The sequence below is a fragment of the Choloepus didactylus genome, chromosome 1 (genome assembly GCF_015220235.1).
Source record: "Choloepus didactylus isolate mChoDid1 chromosome 1, mChoDid1.pri, whole genome shotgun sequence".
NCBI classification, from domain to species: domain Eukaryota; kingdom Metazoa; phylum Chordata; class Mammalia; order Pilosa; family Megalonychidae; genus Choloepus; species Choloepus didactylus.
This window is the reverse complement of record NC_051307.1, coordinates 201,689,334-201,715,821: the sequence shown is the minus strand read 5'-3', so window position 1 is coordinate 201,715,821 and position 26,488 is coordinate 201,689,334. Positions and strand designations below refer to the sequence as shown.

Here is a 26,488-nt window from a genome sequence, read left to right as displayed (position 1 = left end):
GAAGTGTGAAAGCATACATAGAAGGGGTTGGAACCTAAATAGAGAAGTCACTGTAAGACATATCAGTTGTTTTCTCTTCAGCTAGAAATGCAGTTTGCAACTGCAATTGTAATACTCATTGTAACATTATAGCTGGTGTATTAGTCAGGGTTCTCTAGGGAAACAGAACCAACAGGAGGTATCTGCAAATACTAGATTTTTTATAAGAATTGTTTCCTGTGACTGGGGATGGGCAAGTCCAAATTCTGTAGGGCAGGCCACAACTGGGGACTTTGAAGAAGGTTTTTGGTGAATTTCCCAGGAGAAGCTTGCTGGCTGAAGTAGAGATGGAAATCCTCTCTTCTGACTGCTAAAATTATCAAAGCCTTCAACTTTATAAAGTCCTCAAATTGATTATAGATGTAGTCAGCCGTCGGTGTAATCAACTTACTGATGATTTAAGTCCACGAAATGACCTTACAATAACAGTCAGGCCAGTGCTTGCTTAACCAAACAACTGAACACCAAAACCAGACCAGGGTGACACATAAACTTAACCACCACAGCTGGATTTACAAAATACTGCTTTTTTTGACAATGCCTATTCAAGCACAAGAAAGGGAACTTCATAATTCTCATTTTCTCAGTCTTTCTTGTCCTCCTTATATACAGCACTCCTAGCCTAGCTTGAGCCTATAGAAACTGAATTGTAAAGAGAATAGAGTAATATTCCTGGGTATGGAAATAACCTTTTAAATGATGCATCCTTAACCAGGGACTTCTTCAAAAAAGCAATGGCAAATGATGCAGCCCTTTAGGACAATCAGAGATCAAATTGCTCTTTTTAAAGCAGATGGATGGAGAACAAAATGAGCAGAATCTAGAGGAGATGACTGGCTGAATGCTGGAGAGCAGACATTTGTGCAACAGTTCAGGGGCGGGGGTAGGGGTGGTAGGAATCCACCACTGCTCATTCTGGGAGTGTAGGGTGCGATAAGTGACTTCTCTTGTTAGGTAGATGAAACATGGCATGGGATAGGGCCTGGGAATTCTGCAACTAATGGAACATGAGCTGGCGAAACCTATTTATACATCTCAGCTCAGTTGTCTTCTATATGATTTATCCACCTATTCCATCATCAAGAATGCTAAAATAGCTAACCCATAGCTAAACCATTCCCTTGATGTTTTTCATTCTTCAGCCTTTGGGGTTTTAATACTGTTCTCTCAAAAAAATCTTTCTACTCCTGACAGTCTTAAATAGAAGGAAGATACAATTAACTAAGGACAAATAACCACTTCCCTTAGGAACCTAATACTAAGCATTTAAAATTCTCCTGCCTGTCTTGCCCATACACAGACATACACATATCTGAGAGGTACTTGGCTGTAGCTCCTATTAACTGTCTCCTGAGTCAGAATCTGTGACTTGCCAGGATCAAGGTACTTTTCACTTCATCTTGAATATCTTCCTTCATCTCTCCATTAATTTAAATCCTACCTCTCCTTCACATCCCAAATTTCTGTTTTTGCTCCAAAATTATCCCTGATCACTCCAGCCTACTGTGATCTCTCTCTCTCTCCTCAGAATTCCTGAGGCCCTTAGTGTCTCTACAGGTCATCTAGCACATTTTATGTGCTGTCGAACAGTCTTCCTGTATATTTTGTTTTGTCTTCCCCTTGAGATTGTCAGTTCCTTGGAGAAACCATGTGATTGTTTTAGCTCTTCCCTTTTTTGAAGGTGTATCTTTTGACATTGAACACACAAATTTTTGATTAGGAATTTTTTTAGTTTTTATTCTATTATGACCCTTAGGTGGCAACCTTTAAGCACTAAACAGCATGTGACTGCATGTGGGGCATCTTCCTGTCTCAGGTTACAGATCTTCTTCTAGTGATGACTCAGGGATTGAAATATCGTTATTTCAAGCACTCAGTTGTCAGAGTACCTTCCATAATCCCCTAATATCTGCTGTGACCCAGTTAATTAAACCGTAGATGTTCTCTTACAGGCATTTACCAGATATTTCATATTCTTTCTTGTAGGATCGGGTGACTTTTAGAAGAATCATAGTGAAAAACAATGCAAAAAAGAGGAGGATGTTTGAATCATTTATTGAATCTGTGCCCCTCCTTACATCACTAGAGGTAAAGTCTGTTTGAATAAGAGTCTGTTTACCAGGATTTAGGAAAAGCTGTTAAAATTATTCTCTTTAGGTTTTCAAATCATACTATTCTAACCCATTTCTGTGTTGAATAGATAATAATTTTGACTTTCATTTGAGGCATTTCCTTATGATTTGTGAGTGTGTGTCCATTATTTCAGGTGTCAGAAAGAATGAAGATTGTGGATGTAATAGGAGAGAAGATCTATAAGGATGGAGAGCGCATCATCGCTCAGGTGAGTAGGGGCCTTGCACAGCTCCTTTCCTGGAAGTCACTGCCTGAAGGACTAATGCCAACATTTGTTTCACAAAATTTCCAGATCATCCCACTGTTGAGTGCTCTCATACTGTGAAGGTACTAGGTCACACTTCCTGCTGTCCTCTGAAACCCACTGATGTCTGTCTCACTAACATGCATGTCTCTTGCTGCCATTTACCTTTCCTTGGCTTTCGGTGTTTATTTGTTAGGATGTCCCTCTGTCCAGCCGTCCCTCCATCCCTCCCTCCACCCCACCTCCTCCTTCTCCCCCATCTCTCCTCCTCTCTGTTTCTTCCTTTCTTTCTTTAATTTTTGTGGCAACACATACACAACACAATATTCCCCTTTTAACCACAATTATGTGTACAATTCATTGATGTTAATTGCATTCACAATATTATGCTAACAACACCACCATCCATTATCAATATTTTTTTATCAACCCAAACAGAAACTCTGTACCCATTAAGCAATAACTCCCCACATCTTTTAACCTGTAATCTAGTTTCTGTCTCTATGTATTTGTTTATTCTAGGTATTTCATATCAGTGAGATCATATAATATTTGTCCTTTTGTGTCTGGCTTATTTCACTCAACATGAAATCCTCAAGGTTTATCCATGTTTTGACATGTATCAGAACTCCATTCCTTTTTATGGCTGAACAATAATTGTGTGTGTATATTTATGTATACATATGTACATACGCACATACCACCTTTTGTTTATAGGATGTCATTTTCTTTTCACTCCAAGTAAGCTTCATTCATTATAAATTGTAACAAATGTTCCACCACCAATACAAGGTGTTGGTGGTGGGGTGGTACATGGGAATCCTGTACTTTATTCATTATTGTTCTATAAACCCCCACAAAAAAATGACAGTACCATTTGTATTCCCACTAGCAGAGCAGTTGCTCTGTATCCTCACCAACACTTAATGTTGACAGTCTTTTTAATTTTAGCCATTCTAATGGGTATGAAGTGCTATCTCATTTTGGTTCTAATTTGTATTTCCCTAATATCTAATGATGTTGAGCAGCTTTTCCTGATTGCTTGCCATCTATATGTTTCTTCATCAAATATCTATGCAAATCTTTTGCCCTTTTAAAAATTGGTCTGTTTGTCTTTTTGTTATTGAGTTGTAAGTGTTCTTTATGCATTCTGAATACAAGTCCCTTACCAGGTAACTGATTTGCAGGTATGTTCTCCCAGTCTGTGGCTTGTGGCTGATACCTGTTTTCTTAAGGGTAGCTGTTGAAGATCAAAAGTTTTAATTTTGATGAAGTCCAGTTTATCATTTATTTCTCTTATAGTTAGTACTCTTTGTATCCAGTTTAAGAAATCTTTGCAAGGTCAATGAGATTTTCTCCTATATTTACTTACTACCAGCACTGTTCAGTAGGAATATCGTGTGTACCACATACATGATTTTGAATTTTTTAGTAGCCAAATTAAAAAAATTGAAAGAAAACAGGTGAACTTAATTTTAATAATTTATTTTCTTTAACCCAATGTATCTAAAATATTATCATTTCAATATGTAGTGATATAAAATTTATCAAGATATTTTACTTTGTGTGTGTGTGTGTGTGTGTGTGCACTAAGTCTTTAAAATCTGATGTATTACCTTACAGAACATCTCAATATGTCCTAGCCACATTTCATGTGCTTAATAGCCACATGTGGCTCAAGTGGTTACCATAATGAGGAGTGTGGTTTTTGAAATTTATAATTTTAGCTCTTACATTTAGGTCTATGATCCATTTCAAGTTAATTTCTGTATGTGATATAATTTTTGTATATGTATGTCCCAGTTTATCTAGCACTATTTTTTGAAGAGATTATCATTTCTGCATTGTCTTGACACCATTATTGAAAATCTGTTGGTTATGTGTTTGGATCTATTTCTGGTCTCTTTTCTCTTCCATTGATCTATATATCTGTCTTTGTGCTAATACCGCATTATCTTGATTACAATAGCTTTATATAGTAAGTCTTGAAATAAAATATTTAAGCCCTCCAAATTTGTTCCTTTTCATAATTGTTTTAGCTATTCAGTGTCCTTTGCATTTCTACATAAATTTTAGAATCAGCTTACCAATTTCTACAAAAAAAAAGCCTGCTGAGATTTTTTTATTGGAATTGTGTTGAATCTGTAGATCAATTTGGGAAGAACTGACATCTTAACAATAGTGAGACTTCTGATTTGTGAGCATGGTATATCTGTTTATTTAGATTTTCTTTAATTTCTCTCTGTAGTGTCTTGTGGTTTTCAGAAGTAGTGTTCAGGTCTTTTGTATCTTTGTTAAATATATCCTTGAATATTTCATGTTATTTACACTTTTGAAAATGGCATTGTTTTCTGTTTGTGTGTTTTTTTTCCCCTCCAAATTTCAATTTCTGATTGTTGCTATTTGTACAGAAATATAGTTGGGTTTTGTGAATTGCTCTTGTGGTGTTCTGCAATCTTGCTAACCTCATTTATTCTAGTAGCTTTTTTGTAGAAAGTTTTACTTCTTTTCTAATCTGTAACACCTTTTTAAATTTTTAATTTTATTTTTTGTCTTACTTCAATACCATGTTGAATGAAAGTGGTGAGAGCAGATGTCTTCTCTTTCTAGTTTGCTGAGAGCTTTTATCATGAAAGGGTATTGAATTTTGTCAGGTATTTTTTCTGCATCTATTGAGATGTTCATATGGCTTTTCTTTTTTAGTTTGTTAATGTGGTAAGTTACACTAATTGATTTTATTTTATTAGTTACACTAATTGATTTTATTTTATTTTATTGATTTTTATCATTACCATTTATGTATTTTAGATCCTGTAGAAAGTAAATAGTGGAGTTACAAATCAAAAATATAGTAGTATTGGTATTTATATTTACCATGTGATCTTTACTGGAAATCTTTATTTCTTCGTGTGGTTTCGGTCAGTTGTTTAGTGTCCTTTCCTTTCCGCCTGCTCAATTCCCTTTAGCATTTCTTATAGGACTGATCTACTGGTGATGAAGTCCCTCAGCTTTTGAGTATCTGGAAATGTTTTCATCTCCCCCTCATTTTTACCCTCCAGGTATTTGTGAATTTTCTAAGTCTCTGATGGTTATTGACTTCTATTTGTATTCCATTGTGGTCAGAGAATCTACTTTGAATAAATTCAATTTTTTTGTTTAAATTTATTGAGGTTTGTTTTATGTTCCAGTATATGGTCTATTCTGGAGAAAGATCGTGATCACTAGAAAAGAATGTGTGTCCTGGTGATTTGGGATGTAAGGTTCTATATATGTCTGTTTAAAGTCTCTATATCTCTCTCTCCTTTCTTTGTTTCTCTGTTGGTAGGGCTCCCTTTAGTATGTGAAGTAGGGCAGGTCTTTTATTTGCAAAATCTCTCAGCATTTGTTTGTCTGTGAAAAATTTAAGCTCTCCCTCAAATTTGAAGGAGAGTTTTGCTGGATAAAGTATTCTTGGTTGGAAATTTTTCTGAGAATTTTAAATATGTCATGCCACTGCCTTCTCGCCTCCATGGTGGCTGTTGAGTAGTCACTGCTTAGTCGTATGTTGTTTCCTTTGTATGTGGTGAATTGCTTTTCTCTTGCTGCTTTCAGAACTTGCTCCTTCTCTTCGGTATTTGACAGTTTGATCAGAATATGTCTTGGGGTGTGTTTATTTGGGTTTATTCTATTTGGAGTTCGCTGGGCATTTATGCTTTGTGTATTCATATTGTGTAGAAGGTTTGAGAAGTTTTCCCCAACAATTTCTTTGAATACTCTTTCTAGACCTTTACCCTTCTCTTCCCCTTCTGGGACACCAATGAGTCTTAAATATGGATGTTTTATTTTATCTATTGTATCCCAGAGATCCATTTCGATTTTTTTCCCCATTCTTTCTTTTGTTCTTTCATTTTCCATTCTGTGGTCCTCAAGGATGCTGAGTCGTTGTTCAATTTCCTCTAATCTTGTATTATGAGTATCCAGAGTCTTTTTAATTTGGCCAACAGTTTCTTTTATTTCCATAAGATCTTCTGTTTTTTTATTTACTCTTGCAGTTTCTTCTTTATGCTCTTCTAGGATCTTCTTTACGTCTTTTTTTTTTATCTTCATTTTATTGAGATATATTCACATACCATGCAGTCATACAAAACAAATTATACTTTCGATTGTTTACAGTACCATTACATAGTTGTACATTCATCACCTAAATCAATCCCTGACACCTTCATTAGCACACACACAAAAATAACCATAATAATAATTAGAGTGAAAAAGAGCAATTGAAGTAAAAAAGAACACTGGGTACCTTTGTCTGTTTGTTTCCTTCCCCTATTTTTCTACTCGTCCATCCATAAACTAGACAAAGTGGAGTGTGGTCCTTATGGCTTTCCCAATCCCATTGTCACCCCTCATAAGCTACATTTTTATACAACTGTCTTCGAGATTCATGGGTTCTGGGTTGTAGTTTGATAGTTTCAGGTATCCACCACCAGCTACCCCAATTCTTTAGAACCTAAAAAGGGTTGTCTAAAGTGTGTGTAAGAGTGCCCACCAGAGTGACCTCTCGGCTCCTTTTGGAATCTCTCTGCCACTGAAGCTTATTTCATTTCCTTTCACATCCCCCTTTTGGTCAAGAAGATGTTCTCCACCCCACGATGCCGGGTCTACATTCCTCCCCGGAACTCATATTCCACGTTGCCAGGGAGATTCACTCCCCTGGGTGTCTGATCCCACGTAGGGGGGAGGGCAGTGATTTCACCTTTCAAGTTGGCTTAGCCAGAGAGAGAGGGCCACATCTGAGCAACAAAGAGGCATTCGGGAGGAGGCTCTTAGGCACAACCATAGGGAGGCCTAGCCTCTCCTTTGCAGCAACCGTCTTCCCAAGCGTAAAACTTATGGTAGAGGGCTCAACCCATCAAACCACCAGTCCCCTATGTCTGTGGTCATGTTAGCAACCATGGAGGTGGGGTATACCCCTGCATTCTCCACAGGCTCCTCAAGGGGGCACTACATCTTTTTTTTCCTTGTTTTTCTTTTTTTTTTTTTTAACTTTCCCTTCTTTTTTAAATCAACTGTATGAAAAAAAAAAGTTAAAAAGAAAACAAACATACAATAAAAGAACATTTCAAAGAGACCATAACAAGGGAGTAAGAAAAAGACAACTAACCTAAGATAACTGCTTAACTTCCAACATGTTCCTACTTTACCCCAAGAAAGTTACATAATATAGCAACATTTCTGTGAACTTGTTCCTACTATATCCATCAGAAACTAACAGACCATAGTCACTCCTGGGCATCCCCAGAACATTAAATAGCTTATGTGTTCTCCTTGGATTATTGTTCCCCCTTCCTTAATTGCTCTCTACTGCTAGTTCCCCTACATTCTACATTATAAACCATTTGTTTTACATTTTTCAAAGTTCACATTAGTGGTAGCATATAATATTTCTCTTTTTGTGCCTGGCTTATTTCGCTCAGCATTATGTCTTCAAGGTTCATCCATGTTGTCATATGTTTCACGAGATCGTTCCTTCTTACTGCCGCGTAGTATTCCATCGTGTGTATATACCACATTTTATTTATCCACTCATCTGTTGAAGGACATTTGGGTTGTTTCCATCTCTTGGCAATTGTGAATAATGCTGCTATGAACATTGGCGTGCAGATATCTGTTCGTGTCACTGCTTTCCGATCTTCCGGGTATATACCGAGAAGTGCAATCGCTGGATCGAATGGTAACTCTATATCTAGTTTTCTAAGGAACTGCCAGACTGACTTCCAGAGTGGCTGAACCATTATACATTCCCACCAACAATGAATAAGAGTCCCAATTTCTCCACATCCCCTCCAGCATTTGTAGTTTCCTGTTTGTTTAATGGCAGCCATTCTAACCGGTGTTAGATGGTATCTCATTGTGGTCTTAATTTGCATCTCTCTAATAGCTAGTGAAGCTGAACATTTTTTCATGTGTTTCTTGGCCATTTGTATTTTCTCTTCTGAGAACTGTCTTTTCATATCTTTTGCCCATTTTATAATTGGGCTGTCTGTACTATTGTCATTGAGTTGTAGGATTTCTTTATATATGCAAGATATCAGTCTTTTGTCAGATAAATGGTTTCCAAAAATTTTTTCCCATTGAGTTGGCTGCCTCTTTACCTTTTTGAGAAATTCCTTTGAGGTGCAGAAACTTCTAAGCTTGAGGAGTTCCCATTTATCTATTTTCTCTTTTGTTGCTTGTGCTTTGGGTGTAAAGTCAAGGAAGTGGCCGCCTAATACAAAGTCTTGAAGATGTTTTCCTACATTATCTTCTAGGAGTTTTATGGTACTTTCTTTTATATTGAGATCTTTGGTCCATTTTGAGTTAATTTTTGTGTAGGGGGTGAGGTAGGGGTCCTCTTTCATTCTTTTGGATATGGATATCCAACTCTCCCAGCCCCATTTGTTGAAAAGACCATTATGACTCAGTTCAGTGACTTTGGGGGCCTTATCAGAGATCAGTCGGCCATAGATCTGAGGGTCTATCTCTGAATTCTCAATTCGATTCCATTGATCTATATGTCTATCTTTGTGCCAGTACCATGCTGTTTTGGCAACTGTGGCTTTATAATAAGCTTCAAAGTCAGGGAGTGTAAGTCCTCCCACTTGGTTTTTCTTTTTTAGAGTGTCTTTAGCAATTCGAGGCATCTTCCGTTTCCAAATAAATTTGATAACTAGCTTTTCCAAGTCTGCAAAGTAGGTTGTTGGAATTTTGATTGGGATTGCATTGAATCTGTAGATGAGTTTGGGTAGAATTGACATCTTAATGACATTTAGCCTTCCTATCCATGAACATGGAATATTTTTCCATCTTTTAAGATCCCCTTCTATTTCTTTTAGTAGAGTTATGTAGTTTTCTTTGTATAGGTCTTTTACATCTTTGGTTAAGTTTCTTCCTAGGTACTTGATTTTTTTAGTTGCTATTGAAAATGGTATCTTTTTCTTGAGTGTCTCTTCAGTTTGTTCCTTTCTAGCATGTAGAAACATTACTGACTTATGTGCATTAATCTTGTATCCCGCTACTTTGCTAAATTTGTTTATTAGCTCTAGTAGCTGTATCGTCGATTTCTCAGGGTTGTCCAGATGTAAAATCATATCATCTGCAAACAATGACAGTTTTACTTCTTCTTTTCCAATTTGGATGCCTTTTATTTCTTTGTCTTGCCGGATTGCCCTGGCTAGCACTTCCAGCACAATGTTGAATAACAGTGGTGACAGCGGGCATCCTTGTCTTGTTCCTGATCTTAGAGGGAAGGCTTTCAGTCTCTCACCATTGAGTACTCTGCTGGCTGTGGGTTTTTCATATATGCTCTTTATCATGTTGAGGAAGTTTCCTTCAATTCCTACCTTTTGAAGTGTTTTTATCAAAAAGGGATGTTGGATTTTGTCAAATGCTTTTTCCGCATCTATTGAGATGATCAATTGATTTTTCCCTTTGACTTGTTAATGTGTTGTAATACATTGATTGATTTTCTTATGTTGAACCATCCTTGCATGCCTGGAATGAACCCCACTTGGTCATGGTGTATGATTTTTTTAATGTGTCTTTGGATTCGATTTGCAAGTATTTTGTTGAGGATTTTTGCATCTATATTCATTAGGGAGATTGGCCGGTAGTTTTCCTTTTTTGTAGCATCTTTGCCTGGTTTTGGTATTAGATTGATGTTAGCTTCATAAAATGAGTTAGGTAGTGTTCCATTTTCTTCAATGTTTTGAAAGAGTTTGAGTAAGATTGGTGTCAGTTCTTTCTGGAAAGTTTGGTAGAATTCCCCTGTGAAGCCATCTGGCCCTGGGCATTTATTTGTGGGAAGATTTTTGAAGACTGATTGGATCTCTTTGCTTGTGATGGGTTGGTTGAGGTCTTCTATTTCTTCTCTGGTCAGTCTAGGTTGTTCATATGTTTCCAGGAAATTGTCCATTTCTTCTACATTATCCAGTTTGTTGCCATACAGTTGTTCATAATATCCTCTTATAATTTTTTTAATTTCTTCAGGATCTGCAGTTATGTCACCTTTTTCATTCATTATTTTGTTTATATGGGTCTTCTCTCTTTTTGATTTTGTCAGTCTAGCTAGAGGCTTGTCAATCTTGTCGATCTTCTCAAAGAACCAACTTTTGGTGGTATTTATCCTCTGTTGTTTTTTTGTTCTCTATGTCATTTATTTCTGCTTTAATCCTTGTTATTTCTTTTCTTCTACTTGGTTTAGGATTGGTTTGCTGTTCATTTTCTAGCTTCTTCAGTTGATCCATTAGTTCTTTGATTTTGGCTCCTTCTTCCTTTTTAATATATGCGTTTAGTGCTATAAATTTCCCCCTTAGCACTGCTTTTGCTGCATCCCATAGGTTTTGGTATGTTGTGTTCTCATTTTCATTCGTCTCTATATATTTAGCAATTTAGCTTGCTATTTCTTCTTTAACCCACTGATTGTTTAGGAGTGTGTTGTTTAACCTCCATGTATTTGTGAATTTTCTAAGTCTCTGATGGTTATTGACTTCTAATTGTATTCCATTGTGGTCAGAGAATGTGCTTTGAATAATTTCAATCTTTTTAAATTTATTGAGGCTTGTTTTATGTCCCAGCATATGATCTATTCTGGAGAAAGTTCCGTGAGCACTAGGAAAGTATGTGTATCCTGGTGATTTGGGATGTAATGTCCTGTATATGTCTGTTAAATCTAATTCATTTATCAGATTGTTTAGGTTTTCAATTTCCTTATTGGTCTTCTGTCTGGTTGATCTGTCTATAGGAGAGAGTGATGTGTTGAAGTCTCCCACAATTATTGTGGAAACATCAATTGCTTCCTTTAGTTTTGCCAGTGTTTCTCTCATGTATTTTGTGGCACCTTGATTGGGTGCATAGACATTTACGATTGTTATTTCTTCTTGCTGAATTGCCCCTTTTATTAGTATGTAGTGGCCTTCTTTGTCTCTCAAAACATCCCTGCATTTGAAGTCTATTTTATCTGAGATTAATATTGCTACACCTGCTTTTTTTTGGCTGTAGCTTGCATGAAATATTTTTTTCCATCCTTTCACTTTCAGTTTCTTTGTGTCCCTGTGTCTAAGATGAGTCTCTTATATGCAACATATTGATGGTTCATTTTTTTTGATCCATTCTGCGAATCTATATCTTTTAATTGGGGAGTTTAATCCATTTACATTCAACGTTATAACCGTGAAGGCATTTCTTGAATCAGCCATCTTATCCTTTGGTTTATGTTTGTCATATTTTTCCCCTCTGTCTATTAATATCCTTTATTGTACCCATATCGAATCTCTTTAGTACTGAACCTTTCTCCAAGTCTCTCTGTCCTTTCTTTGTTTCTCTGTCTGTAGGGCTCCCTTGAGTATCTCCAGTAGGGCAGGTCTCTTGTTAGCAAATTCTCTCAGCATTTGTTTGTCTGTGAAAAATTTAAGCTCTCCCTCAAATTTGAAGGAGAGCTTTGCTGGATAAAGTATTCTTGGCTGGAAATTTTTCTCACTCAGAATTTTAAGTATATTGTGCCACTGCCTTCTCACCTCCATGGTGGCTGCTGAGTAGTCACTACTTAGTCTTATGCTGTTTCCTTTGTATGTGGTGAATTGCTTTTCTCTTGCTGCTTTCAGAACTTGCTCCTTCTCTTCTGTGTTTGACAGTGTGATCAGTATATGTCTCGGAGTGGGTTTATTTGGATTTATTCTATTTGGGGTTTGCTGAGCATTTATGATTTGTGTATTTATGTTGTTTAGAAGATTTGGGAAGTTTTCCCCAACAATCTCTTTGAATACTCTTTCTAGACCTTTACCCTTTTATTCCCCTTCTGGGACACCAATGAGTCTTATATTTGGACGTTTCATATTATCTATCATATCCCTGAGGTCCATTTCGATTTTTTCAAATTTTTTCCCCATTCTTTGTTTTATGCTTTCATTTTCCATTCTGTCATCTTCCAGGTCACTGATTCGTTGTTCAGCCTCCTCTAGTCTTGTACTTTGAGTGTCCAGAATCTTTTTAATTTGGTCAACAGTTTCTTTAATTTCCATAAGATCATCCATTTTTTTATTTAGTCTTGCAATGTCTTCTTTATGCTCTTCTAGGGTCTTCTTGATTTCCTTTGTATCCCGTACTATGGTCTCAGTGTTCATCTTTAGTTCTTTGAGTAGCTGCTCTAGGTGCTGTGTCTCTTCTGATCTTTTGATTTGGGTGCTTGGGCTTGGGTTATCCATATCGTCTGGTTTTTTCATATGCTTTATAATTTTCTGTTTGTTTTTGGCCTCGTGGCATTTGCTGAACTTGATAGGGTTCTTCTGGATTTGTAGACCAATTGAAGTCCTTATCTCTAATTTATCAGATCTACAGCTTCATGGAGTACACTTTCTCTAACTAACCAGCAGGTGGCGTCCACGAGCCACCTGTTCTCCACAAGCCAGTTCTCCCCTGCTTAGCCTTTTTGGTGAGTGGGGGAGTGAGTCTTGTGGGGTTCAATTGGTGTACCAAGCTTGCGTGTGTAGTTGGTGTTGCCTGCCCTGTATATGGGGCGTGTTTCTGGGCAGTCAGGGAGGGGGGGTGGCCCTAACAATCAAATCTCCCTGATGATCCTAGAGTTTTAAAGCTGCTGCAATAGTCTAATCCTTCAGTTCAGTCCTGCCACAGTTTGTCTCTGCCACTGACCCACAAGTCCTTGGTATTGGTGTATGGCTCCTGAGACTTGCAAGTGGGCCCCTCTTCCAGGCTGTGCACCCCGGGTCCTCTGTTGAGGGATGACTGTGCTATGTCACAGGTGAGTGCCGTCCCCCCAGGGTGGTTCTGGGCTGCTGGGCTGTGTAGGGAGGCTCCCAGTCTGCTGAAATGATGGCTGAATGGGGCTTTGTTAATTCACACTGCTCTACCTTCCCAACTCTGGGACAATCAGCTGAGGTTGCAGGGAAGGCTAATGTCCACGCCCAGTTTTGTGGTGTGTGCCTGTTATTTGAAGCACTTCCGTCACACTGGGTTGTCTGGGGCAATTCTGGGCTATGGGGCTGGCGATGGGCAGGAGTGTTTCCTGTCCACCAGGATGATGGCTGTGAGCGGACACCCCCCTTTTCTTGGGAAGTTGTGGTGTTTAGTGAATTTTCTCAGCCACTGGATTATTGCGTTTTGTCTCAGAGCTCTCCTAGTTCTGCTCTTGACTTGACCTGCCCAAATTGCAAGTCTTTGAAGCTTTCTGTATTGGGCTTCTTAGAGTAATTGTTTTAGAAAAAGAAAAAAGGATTTAAAAAAAAAAAAAAAAAAGGGCCCTCCTCAGAGATCTAATGGGTTATTGAAATGCAAAGAGACGAAGCAACCAGGGCCATTAAGGAAGGGTCCACAGGGCAGAGAGATCAGCTTTTCTTCGGGATTTGCATATGCGCCTCAGGGCCTGAACTCTGCCCTTCCTCTTTCTATGTTCACCAGAACTCCAAAAATCCTCCACTTTTATTTTGGAGTTTTTCGTGTTGTTTTTTTTTTTCTCTATGCCTGTCTCCTCTCTGCTGGGCTGGCTGCTCTCAGGTTCTCTGGTGTCTGGTCTCAGTCTATCTATGGTTGGAGTTTGAATCCGTACAATGAGTTTCCGATAAGGGCTGCCACTGCAGTTCTCCCTTCTCCTTCCCGGAGCTGACAGCCCCTCCTCCCCCGGGACTGAGCCTGGCAGGGAGGGGCGCAGGTCCCCTGGCCGCAAAAACTTACAGATTTCGCTGATCTCAGCAGTTCCACGTTTTCGTGAGTGTTGTATGAAGTATGCCCAAAGTCAGATTGCTCTGTGGTGTCCAGTCCACACAGTTCCTAGCTTTCTACCTACTTTCCTGGAGGAGTAACTAAAACATACAGCTCACCAGTCCGCCATCTTGCTCCGCCTCTCTTTACGTCTTTTATATCCTGTGCCATGCTCTTCTTCATGTTCTTTATATCCTGTGCCATGCTCTCATTGTTTTCTTTTAGATCTTTGATTAATTGCGCCAAGTGCCGTGTGTCTTCTGATCTTCTGATTTGGCTGTTTGGGTTTGGGTTCTCCATATCGTCTGGTTTTATCATATGCTTTAAGATTTTCTGTTGGTTTTGGCCTCTTGGCATTTGCTTTACTTGATAGGGTTCTTTCAGGGTCTACAAAATACCAGTCTCTAATTTGTCAGATCTACAGCTTGGTGGCGTACACTTTCTCTAACTAACCAGCAGATGGCATCCGCGAGTCACCTATTCCCCTCAAGTCAGTTCTCCCCAACTTTGTCTTTGTGTTGTGTGGGGATCTGATTCTTGTGGGGTTCAGTTGGTGCATCAAGTTTGGGTGTGTTGTTGGGGCTGTCTACCCTGAACGTGGGATGTGTGTCTAAGCAGTTAGGGAGGCAGGGCAGCTTTAATAATCAAACCTCCTAGGTGTTCCCGGAGATTTAAGGCTGTTGCTAGAGTCTAAGCCTTCACCTCAGTCCCACCACAGATTGTCTCTGCCACTGACCCACAAGTCCCTGGCACTGGCATAGGGTCCCTGGGATTTCCAAGTGGGCCCCCCTTCTCAGCCGTGCTCTTCCAGGACCTCTGCCGAGGGAAGGCTATGCCACATCACAAGTTCACGCTGGCCCTCAAGGGAAGCCCTGGGCCACCAGGCCATGCAGGGGCATTCCCAGCCTGCTTTAAAGATGGTTGAATGGGAAGTGTTAATTTCCCCCTTTTCGCACAGCTCTGCCTTCCCAGCTCCGGGACAATTATCTGTGGGTGCCCTAAAGGCCACTGTCCATGGCCGATATTGTGGTGTGTGTGCGGTGCTGCGGGAACCACTCCCCGCCACACTGGGACCCTTGGCGCGGCTCTGGGCTATGGGTCCAGCCCCGGGTAGGAGCATCCCAAGACTGCCGGGGAGATGGTTGCAAGGGACACAGTTTCTTTCTCCTTTTGGCTCCCCTCTGCTCCCCTGGCCCCGAGACAATCAGCAGTGGGTGTAGGAAGGGCTATCCTGCACGCCAGACACTGAGGCGTTGGGACAGCCTGCTCTTGCCGTGCTTTACTGTGCGGTTCTTAGCGTTGCATCCACTGTCAGTCCCAGGTTTTTGTTTTGTTTTGTTTTGTTTTGTTTAAAAAAGAACTAGTCCATTTCCAAACGCCAACCCATGGTTTCCCCACACCGCAGCACAGCCACCGGACTTTCAGCCGGCTCACTCACTCGTTTCAGAATGCAGACTCCCGGTTTCACCAAATACACGGTCCCTGTGGGTTTAGCAGACCTTGTCCGGCTGGTGCATAGCTGGAACTGGTGTTCTGGGTCACTTTCTGGCTTTTATCTAGTATTTTTCATGGAGGTGTTTTTTTGCCCTGTCTTACATAGCCGCCATCTTGGGTTCTCCTCAATAATTGATTTTAGAATGCTAAACCGGCACTGCATCCTGGGATGAACCCCACTTGCCCATGAACTAGTCTCCTTTTTGTATATTACTGGATTAGATTTGCTAAAATTTTGTTAAGGATTTTTGTGTCTGTTCATGAGGATTATTGGTTTGTAATTTTCTTTTATCATATGGTGTCTTTGTCTGGTTTTCATTATCAACAAGACCTCTAGGTGATTTTGATATTTGCTGAAGTTTAAGAACCACTGCTCTAGACATTCCAAAGTGTGGTAATGCCCTTGCATTAAAAATACTTAGCAGAAAAATTGGGGAAGCTCTTTCAGAGGTTTTGGGAGGGAGAATAATATGATGAAAATGTTATTTTCAAAGCATAGTTCTAGCATCATTGAAAAATAAATTTGCTTCAGCTTCTGTAAGTAATCAAGGAAATGCAAACTAAAATCCACCATGAGGAACCATTTTCATACCCATTAGCTTGGCAATAAATTGGGAATCTGACAGTTTCAAGTGATGTAACAGGAACTTTTATTCACTGTTAATAGGAGAATAGTTTAGCTGAACCACTTTGGAGAGAAATTTGACTGTATCCTGTAAAGTTGAGTTTATTCCATAACCTAGGAGTTTCTTTCCTTTATACCCTTAGACATACATACAAAAAGGCTTGTGCAAAAATATTCAAAGAAGTATTGTTTGTGATAGCAAAAAATCAGAAACAGTGTAAGTATTGATCAACAGAACAATGGATAAATAATGATATTTGGAGCAGTGAATATAAGTGAATGAGAGTAACAAGGAGCAACCTGGATGGATCTCAAAACATAATAGACAATGAGGTAGTAAGGAATACAAGGCAGTGTGAGAGCATTTGTAGTTTAAACATGCAAAAAATCCTAGTTTTGTGTATTATAAAAGTAAAAGTAAATGCATAGGAATAAAATAAATACCAAGTTCAGGAGACTGGTTTCCTCTGGTAGGAGAAGAATGGGAATATGACCAGGGACAATGACAAGGGGGTGGCTTCAACTTATTTGTATATTTTATTTTTTAAACTTGGTAAAGTGTTTCATAGAATTTATCATTCAACATTTTGTAATTTCTGAAACATTTCATAATAATGTTTAATAACTCACCAAGATGGTACATTGCAGTTAGAGAAGCCCACTGTGAAGGTCCACTTTGCACTCCTGCTGTGTTCCAAGATGCATGTTGGGTCCTGGGAACGTAAGTGTGGAGGAGCTCTTCCTCACAGAGGAAGAGGGCCAGGGAAGCATTCCAAGAGCCATCTGTGGTCCAGGCACTTGCCAGGTGCATGGGGCACATGGGGGCAGGGGGCTCTGAAAAGAAAAATGCTTCTGAAAAGAGAGGGGGAAGACAGCAGCAACCCTCTCAAGCTTCAGAACTCAGAATGGAGACCTAGAAAGGCCAGAGGGTTTGAAAGTTGGAAGGCCAGAATATCCAAATAAAAACATAACAGTTAATAATCTGTTTAGGCCCTTTATAAAACCTTTTTAAATTGTGAAATGTGCACAGAGAAAACTGCATAATAAAGACACAGTTTTGCAAATAATTATAAAGAGAGCGTCTGTTCTTGATTACCATGTAGGTCAAGAAATACTTTATTTAATATTTAATGCAAGAATATTTTCATGTCAGAAGCCACCACCACCCTCACTACCAGCCCGGTATGAGTTCCTTCACAATTATAGCCCCTTCCAGTGGTTGCTGATAGAGCCAACCACTATCCTGACTTCTGGTAGTAAGGTATTTGCTTTTCTTTATAGTTTTTACCACTTATGTCTACATCCTAAACAATATGTCCAACTCTTAGTTGTTTGTTTTTTCATTTCTATAATTGGAATTACAGTGTATGTATTCTTTTATTTGTGTCTTGCTTCTTTTGCTCAGCAGTTTGCCACAGTGTTTTGTGCTGCTATATTTTGTTCCTTTTCGTTGCTGTGTAGTATTCCAGTATATGAATATAAACTATTTACTTTTCCACTGATGATAAACATTTGAGGTTTTTCTGGGTTTTAGCTATCACAAACAAGACTTCTCTCTTCTCAACCCTGAATCTACTAGATATTCCCATTACCTCCTACAGCAAAGTTATTTATCCTCTGAGCTTCTGAGGAAACTCCTCTGTAAAATGGGGCAGGGAATAGTACAAATGTTATTAGACTTCTTTTGTGATTGTATGAAGCAATGCACATAAAGTGCTTACCAGAGTGCTTGCTGGGAGTTGAGCACACAGCAATGTTAGCAGTTTCTATTCTATTTGAGCTCCTTTGTTCATCTTGCTCTTTCTTCTCATCCTGTATACATGCCCAAGTCTCTCCTGTCCTCCAAACATACACACTCTCTCACTTCACTTTGATTCTACTCTAGCTACTACCCTTTCTATTTCCTTTCGCAGCCAGGCACTTTCAAAGTGTGATCTAATAATGTGGATTGAGGAAACGATACACAAAAGAGAATGTACTGTAGGATTCCATTTATCTGACGTTAATGAACAGCCTAACTAGTCTGTGAGGATAGAAATAAGAATGTGGTTATCGCATAGGAAGTCGGGGGTGGGGGATGGTTTTATCTGAGAAAGGGCAAGAGAGAACCTTCTGGAGGCTATTAGTGTTTTCCCTTTTAATCTAGGTGGTAGTTACAAGGGGCAAATACATAAGTAAAAATGTATCAAGCTGTAGCCTTGAAATTTGAGCTTAGTAAATTGTGGATGTTATACATGTATCTAAACAAAAGGAAGGCCCCAGACCTTGTCCTTCACCACTGCCACCTCTTCAGATCTTTCCTATCACTCACCACCTCCTAAAACACCCTTTTCTTTGTCACTGATATATTTCCACATATTTGGGTCTTTATTACTCTTGACTTACTAGTGGCACTGAGCACTGGTGACCACATCTCCCTTTCTAAAACTCTCTCCTTAGACCTAAAAACACCTCTCCCTCCTGGTGACTCTTCCTCTTGCTCTTTATTAGTTTCCTTCATGGCTTCCTTTTCTTCATCAACCCATGTGATGCAGCTGTTTCTGTAGTGCTAGAACTTATTTGGCTCTGCTGGGTTTAGGGTACCTACTTAACATAGCACAGACTTCCCTCAGTAAACTGGTGGCTTCTCCTCACTTGGGGCAGTGATCAGTATGTGGTGACCTAGGATGGGATTAACTCAAGATCATTACCTTCAGCTGTGTATGGTGCTCACTTGGCGCTCTGTGTGGTGGTTGAAGGTCAGAAAATCTTATCCATGCTCAGAAAAAAACTAGAACTTCACTAGAAACATAAGACTCACACAGAATGAGAGCACATGATTAGTATTAAATTACCCAATATAGATTGTCATTGCTTCAGAAGAGTGAGGGATTGGAGACTGAAGCATGCCTAAAACCTTCTCCCATATCTACTTGCCTAATTCTCTCACTTCCTTTCAGTCTTTGCTCAAATCTCCCCTTCTCAGTGAAACGCTGTTGTATACTATAGCCATCCTCTCCCCCAGAACCCTGGATTCCACATTGCCCATTCCCTGCTCTATTTTTTTTTTTCCTATAGCACTTATCACCTTTTTGCACAACAGTAAAATTTATTTTCTTATTATGTTGGCTATTTATAGTTTGTTTATACTGCTAGAAGTTAAGTTCTGTAAGGGCAGGGATGTTTGTTTTGTCCAGTGATGTATCTCTCGTGCTTATTATAACTGTGCCTGGCAGTGTTGAATTTGCTGAATTACCTGAATGACTGGTTCAGTCAGGTGTTTTAAAATCAAAACAAACAAGAAAAACTTGAGGCTCATAAAGGTGGCATGAACCCATATCAAAGCACCTCCCTCACCATAGCAGATGATCCACACTGCTGATCCACACTGTCCTCTCCTGATCCACACTGTCCCCTCAAGGGCTGCACTTGATGATCAAGTTTGACCCTGATCCCCATACCCCAGGGGCAGGCAGAAGTCACCTTGACACTGTCTGCAGCAGAGTCTTGGCTACTGTCTTGAATAGTGATGCTCTGTACACTTGGCAGCCTGGGCACATTCATGGAGATAAATGTGAATATTCCATGTAAGGAGGTGGAAAATGCATGTCAGTTTAATTTGGCTAACATCCCTAGTGATCAGGATCCTCTCATTTTCTTCTGGATTTGTTAAGCAAGTCAATTCATTTGTAGAGTTAGAATGTAAATTCACATCAGAGCCCAGGAAATAAGAAGACAGTATTTTTCTGGGTCCCTCTTCATTACACATGTATGGCTCTGATCTCACCTCCTCTCCCCTTTCAGGGTGATAAGGCTGATAGCTTTTACATCATAGAGTCCGGCGAAGTGAGCATCTTGATTAAAAGCAAGGTAAGTTTATGTGTGATATGCTGTGAGTTTCACCAGCAAAGATCCAGATGCCAGGTGTACACACAAGAAGAAGCTGTTTACTTTAAATAATGTGAAGTGTGTTTGGTGTTCCAAAATTGTCATTGGTATGTGAAGTGTGTGACTGACAAAGACCCAAATCAAGAAGAAAAAAATAAACTGCCTAATAGAATATGGGAAAATTATATATAATAAGAAAATACAGTGGCCAGTGAATATGAAATGAAGCCTCCTTTCCAGATCACTACCAGGGGAGGTTTCTGGGACATTTATTTTTATGGCCGTTTGTTAGATAGAGGGACCTAGAAGACTCATGTCCTAGTGTTGGAAGGAGTGATTCTTACCAGTAAATCCATTATCATCAGATTTTCATGTTTAAAATTATTTTGGGGAATATAGAATTTGTTAAAATAGTGAGCTATATATAATACTAACTTACATCAACTTATTTTGGAACTTTTTGTAGAAAATATGTAGTAAAAGTTACTAAGTATGGAGAAAGAGAAATATGATTATTGTAGCTGTAAGATAGCTTGATTCCTAATGAAAACTAGATTTTGTTTCAGATCAACAGTTTGAAACTTCTGTGTTCTTTTACTTATGATTTTTGGACTATGATCTATGTTCGTACATTTTTCAACTATTTATTGATACCTGCTGTGATCACAGCATGGTGCTGGGTGCAAAGGACCAGCAGCATCTCAGTATTTGAGGAGTTTGTCAGCATTGCTGAGCCTTGGACTGTGCCCTAGACCTGCTGGGTCAGAATCTGCATTGTTACAAACCTCCACAGGGTTGGTGTGCAAGAGAAAGTGATAAGTGCTGCTCTAGAGAAGCAACTAAGTGGGCAGGAAAATGTCTACAGTCTCAGAGAATGCTACAGAAATTGGAAAGAGTGCATTCGCTCTGATGGGGCGGACCAGCTGCACTGAACAGAACATAAAAGGTTAGGACAGAAGTATAGAAGGAGGAATGGTGGAGCCATGTAAACTAGTATAGCACTTTTATTTATTTATTTTTAATTAGCCTCCAAAAAGAAAATACAAATAGTATCTATCTGTCCATAATATAGAGTGGTGCTTGGAGACCAAGAATTATTCCTATTAATAAATTATAAATAGTTTTTGCATAAATTTTAGTTGAGCTTTGTATAGCAGGTAGATTTGTTAAAAAAAAAATAAAAATAAAAAAGCAAACTCCAGATATTAAGTAGTACTATATATTACATTATTTCCAGTAATTTGATAAGCAAAATTGGTTTCTTAATTCAGCTTTAAACCATCAAATTTCAGGGTCGAATATTATTAAAAAAAATTACTCATCTAAAAAATATGGAGGCAGGGGAACCACTAACTAAATTAGCAAGGAAAGATGCGGATAGTATTTAAAAAGAAAATTTGTGACTATAAAGTGTTACCCAAGAAAGGCTCTGTCTCAGACCAGTCACAGCCCAGGATTGTCACTTACTACCTAAGAGAAGCTTGACTGTTTAGAAAGAATTAGCAAAACACCTTGTCTTTTCCCCTGTGTCTCAGAGCTCAGCATCCCCCAAGAGGAGGGTTTTGTATACATAAAATCTTGCGAAGAAAATGATCTGTACCTCACCTCTTAATATTTTGTTATTACCTGAAAGATGTGAGGACTAGGATAAAGTCCCAGGTAAAAGCCAGCTCCTCTGATTAAACCAGATCTCTGAGATTAGCCCATGCAGTTTAAAGGGTACAAAGTCTCTGCAAGGTGAATTTCTCAGTAATGTTTGGGTGTGCTGAGAAGGTATTGGGAAGGGAATGCAAGTGTGAGATTCTGGAGTCATCTTGGGTCATGTTCTCTGCCTGCTGTAGACTAAAGCAAACAAGGATGGTGGGAATCAGGAGGTCGAGATCGCCCGCTGCCATAAGGGGCAATATTTTGGAGAGCTTGCACTGGTCACCAACAAACCCAGAGCTGCTTCAGCTTATGCAGTTGGAGATGTGAAATGCTTAGGTAAGAAAAATTCTTTGTGCATTAATACTTTTTTTTCCTAGCATGCAGTATTTTTTCCTGTCTGCAAGCTTTGACTTACTCTGCCAGCTCTCACATCTAGACCTGGACAGTTTGTGTGATCAGTCAGAGATGGGTGAATGTATTCTTTTTCCAACGTCTAATCTCCTGTAACATGAGTGGATGTATTTAAGAAAGGTTTGTGCGAGGGAAATGACTTGAGTCATTAGTGTAGAGAATTCATTCTGTCATCTCTTTTTCACATGGCAGTTATGGATGTACAAGCGTTTGAGAGGTTGCTGGGGCCCTGCATGGACATCATGAAGAGGAACATCTCTCATTATGAGGAACAGCTGGTGAAATTGTTTGGCTCCAGCATGGATCTGATCGACCCCGGGCAGTAGGTGTGCCACACCACAGAGTCTTCTCAGTGTGACACCAAAACCTTCTGGTCAGCCACAGAACACACCTGGAAAACAAACACAACAGAACAGTTCCTGCTGTTGCCACCGCCACTGCCACAGCTATGGCTGTGGGCATTTAGATTACTTGAAAGTCAGCACTGAAGGATGGGCAAAGGTTCAACCCATGCCCCCAGTTTGCTTCTGAAAGTCCATGATTAGACCACTTGTAATGATTAACTCCAACTCAATTTCTACATCTTTGGTTCAAAATGGCATGTCTCTCCAACAGTTTAAGTGCCTGATACAAAGTCCAAAGTGTAACCATCCTCCTTTCCCTCTCTTGCTGCTATGCTTTTGGAAGTTACCACAGGGTCTGCAGAAATTTGTTGTGTAACTGTAGATATCCTTCCCCAGCTTTTCTGAAGGGAGGAAACTCCTCATTTCTCCTTTGAGAAAGTCCACCTTTGTTCACAATTGTAGCCTTTGGTTTTTACAATGGGAAATGATGGCAGATGTGATGGAGGGCTGTGGTCCTGTGGCATTGTGCTGTCTGCTGCACACATTGCAGCTCTCTCCAAGCCCACAAAGAAGCTTAGGGAGAGGCCCTGCCCAGGGCCCAGCAGGTCAACACCCAGAGCAAACTGACCCATCAGTGGAACCTATGTCAGAGCAGAAAATTTGGGTTCTGCATATTTTACAAGTAGCAGAGAGCCAGGGAAGGTTTTTCTGGGTTGTGGGTTTTGCATTTTATTTTTTTTAGTAGATTTTGTTTCGTTTTGTTTTTTAACCTCTGTGCAGTTTGCCTGAATTAATTGTCCTTTTATAAAGAGTCAGGGTTTGGCAATACCATCACTTTATCTGACCCAAATACTTTCCTAGGCAACTCTTGCCATCCCTTGCTTCCGGTGGTCCCTGTCAGCTGATGGCAGTGTACCGACAAGAGATTGTGCTACAGAGAGAGCCCTTTTTTGCTACTCCATAGTTGTTGCATTGCTTTGCTGTTGTACCACCAATTTTTAAACTCGTTAAAGAGGAAGAAGCTGGTTTTGTTAGCTCTACTTAGGGAATTCCCCTCAGACATATTCATACATGTGGAGTTTGTCAACTGACTCAGCATTCATCCCAAAGATCTTTGTTAGTTTTCAAAAATTTGCAAGCATTCTCAGTTTCACAGAATTACTACAAAAGCTTTTCTAAAATGAAAAGCCTTTTTTGAGATGTTGGGATATCCTAATTGCTGATCCCAGAGGACGGTAATTTAGCTTATATTTAACACTTTTTGACCTATTATCAGGTAGAATTCTGATGAATTATCTTAATTAACTAGCTGTATTTCAGAATGAAAGTTATTTTTCATCAGAGTGACATAGAATTAGACGTTACAAGGGATCCTAGGAGCAGTGTGAAATTTTAATAAAAGATAAATTTGAATGTCATAGCCAAGTTTATATTAAATTAAGAGGCCCTTTCCAATATCTTTTTTTTTCTTGTTAACTTTTATAACTCAATAAATCCCTATGAGATTACTTACTGGGGCTTGAATATTCCTGTTGTGGATAATTACCGAGCCCACATAGTCACCTTCCAATGTCCACAAGATCCAAGCCCTCTGCTTTTGGGCCTGGATAGTGTGGCTAAGAGATTTCCAGAGTGGGTTACCCACTATAACCTTGGTAATTCTCCCTTTTTCCTGTGCTCCATGAAGTTAAAGTGGAAGGACTCTTTTCAGACTGCCCTGGATAACTGGCATTGCAGCTCTCAGAATTGTGAAAGGTTATGCTCCAAACAGGCAGCTAGCTCTGGGAAAGGCTGTGTGACAATCGCACATTTTCCCAAGGTTCATCTTTTCTACAGTGTTGTTTTATTATCAAATAAATCCAGAAAGCAGGTCTTAGACTTTTAACAGGCAAAAAACCATACCTGTTTCTTGCAAAAGTAATAGATACATTGGGCCTCAGGAGTGACACAGAGGTCCAGCCCCAGGCTGTGTGAGGCCTTTGAACCCTGAGCAGACACCCCTCCTGCATCCCGCATGCCAGCGTTAGTGAAGGCTGGCTGTGAATTCCATGCCAGAGAGACTCCAGCAGGCTGCTAGGGATGGGCCTTCTCATCCCATTCTATCCTCTAATACATCTCAGTCTAGTCTTCCCCTTCACAAAGTCCTCTTTGACACCACTGACTCACTGATGGCTGCTGTTTTGCTGAGTAGGATCTGTCGAGTTTGAATACTCCTGCTCTAAGTACAGATTGATATAAGGATCAGCATCTAGACCCTCACTGCATGTGCCCATAGGGTTCCAGCTTGAGAAAGGGAGACTTTAAAAGGACCAGTGTGAGTGAAATGGAACAGCCTTTACCGGGGTGCCAGGAGCCTGACAGCTTTCCAAGGTGCTTTGCAGCGTGGGGAGTCAAAGGTGGCAGACCAAGTTCCTGTCAGGACTGTGGTGCCTACCTTGTGTCAGGCAAGCCCCGCACTGATGGTTAAGCCTCATGAGGAGGAACATGTCTTGGGAACAGGTTCCTTTGTTAATTGTTTTATGTTGTTCTCCTCTATGGGTAAGAGCCTCATGCTGTCTTTTCTGACTTTGTTATTGGTTTTAGATGGTAGAGAATATTCCTGAGAGTTTTGAGGTCTAACTTGCAGTATTGTCCTTCCTTCTGGCCCCCAGCTTATACCACTCACTCTCTTAACTTGATTGTATTCTCTGAAGGAAGGTTACACCTGCTTTGACCTTCTTAGTCAATAGTCCTCTTATATATGTTCGGGTTGTATTTCCTAAGGATTCTCGGAAATCAGCTTAGAGCTTTTCTTTGAGCAGCTTAATGAGTGAAATCAGCAGCAGAATCAATAAGACATGGTTCTCCAGCCAAGAAAGGTCATGCTCTTCCTCTGTTAGCTGTTCACAATGTTGGAGAAGTCGGTGAGAGGTTCCACTGGCACCCAGGAGCACCCTGGGTTTTCATGTCGTATCACATTGTACAAAAGCCCTCTTTTCATTCAGAAAAAATGGAAAGGCAGATTTGCACAGAGAAAATGACCCATGAATGTCATTTTGTTAATTTTTGTTTTCAGTTGGCTGATATTAGAATTTTTGTTCTTGACATGCACTTGTAAACCAATCTTGCCAAGATACAAGTTGTTCTGGTTTTTCACTACAGTTACCTCTTGTTCCTCCTGTCTTGACTGCTGACATTTCTCAGTGATTCTAATGTCTATTTTATGGGCAGCAGCCTTCACATGGGTTTCCTTTTACACACTGCAGGGCTATCTTTGTACTTCTTTAAAAAAAAAGAAAAAAAAAAAGAAAACTGTCACTAACTTCATGGGGGGTTTACAGAAAACCATTTAGCCCACCTTGAACAAATCGTAGATTCTTCATTGTGTTTTCTTAAGTTCATTGTAATAAGAAAAAATTCTAATTCAGCATTATTGTGCTACCTCAAAGGTAAAAATGTTTTAAGGTCTTCTTTGGTCCTAAGTTCAACGCATAGTGTTTGAAATGTTTTTCAATTGGAATTATTTTTTAAATCATTGGGGGGAATCTTATTTAAACCCATTTTACACTTGTATTTTAATCTCAGAAGGATAAGTGATTAGAAAGTGATCAATTCTTGCTCTGTAGTATTGAACATATAATTAAAAGTCATTAAGAATTGAATCATTGTTTGCCATAAACAAGGTTGGTTTTTTAAAAGGAAACTCTAGGGCTCGGCTTCACTCTTAGTTAATAAAGGCTGACAAATCATGTCTGACTTTCTGGTGCAGCCTTGTGTCATGTGTCTATCCTCTCATTTCAGAGCTCCAGGCCATCACAATACTCATCTGGCAGAAAATCTGTTGGGATTGGGTTATGAGCCCCTGAAAAGTAGGGAGGAGGCAAGGACATGATATTCAAGTTTCTGGGGATGACATGCACGGGCATCTAATATACCCCTTGCCAGGGAAGCTATATTCACCAAGGAGGCCCAGTA

At 39.6% G+C, this 26,488-nt stretch overlaps 1 protein-coding gene across 1 annotated transcript in view; it reads left to right on the top strand.

Moving 5' to 3' along the window:
- The window catches only part of PRKAR2A (protein kinase cAMP-dependent type II regulatory subunit alpha), a 103,838-nt gene extending 77,569 nt beyond the window's left edge, over positions 1-26,269 (top strand). Inside the window, exons 7-11 of the mRNA XM_037850474.1 lie at positions 2,026-2,127; positions 2,306-2,380; positions 20,049-20,114; positions 21,974-22,115; positions 22,383-26,269. Coding sequence (XP_037706402.1) covers positions 2,026-2,127; positions 2,306-2,380; positions 20,049-20,114; positions 21,974-22,115; positions 22,383-22,516 — 519 coding nt within the window. The 3' untranslated portion in view covers positions 22,517-26,269. The remainder of the gene's footprint in view (positions 1-2,025; positions 2,128-2,305; positions 2,381-20,048; positions 20,115-21,973; positions 22,116-22,382) is intronic.
- Positions 26,270-26,488: the final 219 nt, after the last annotated feature.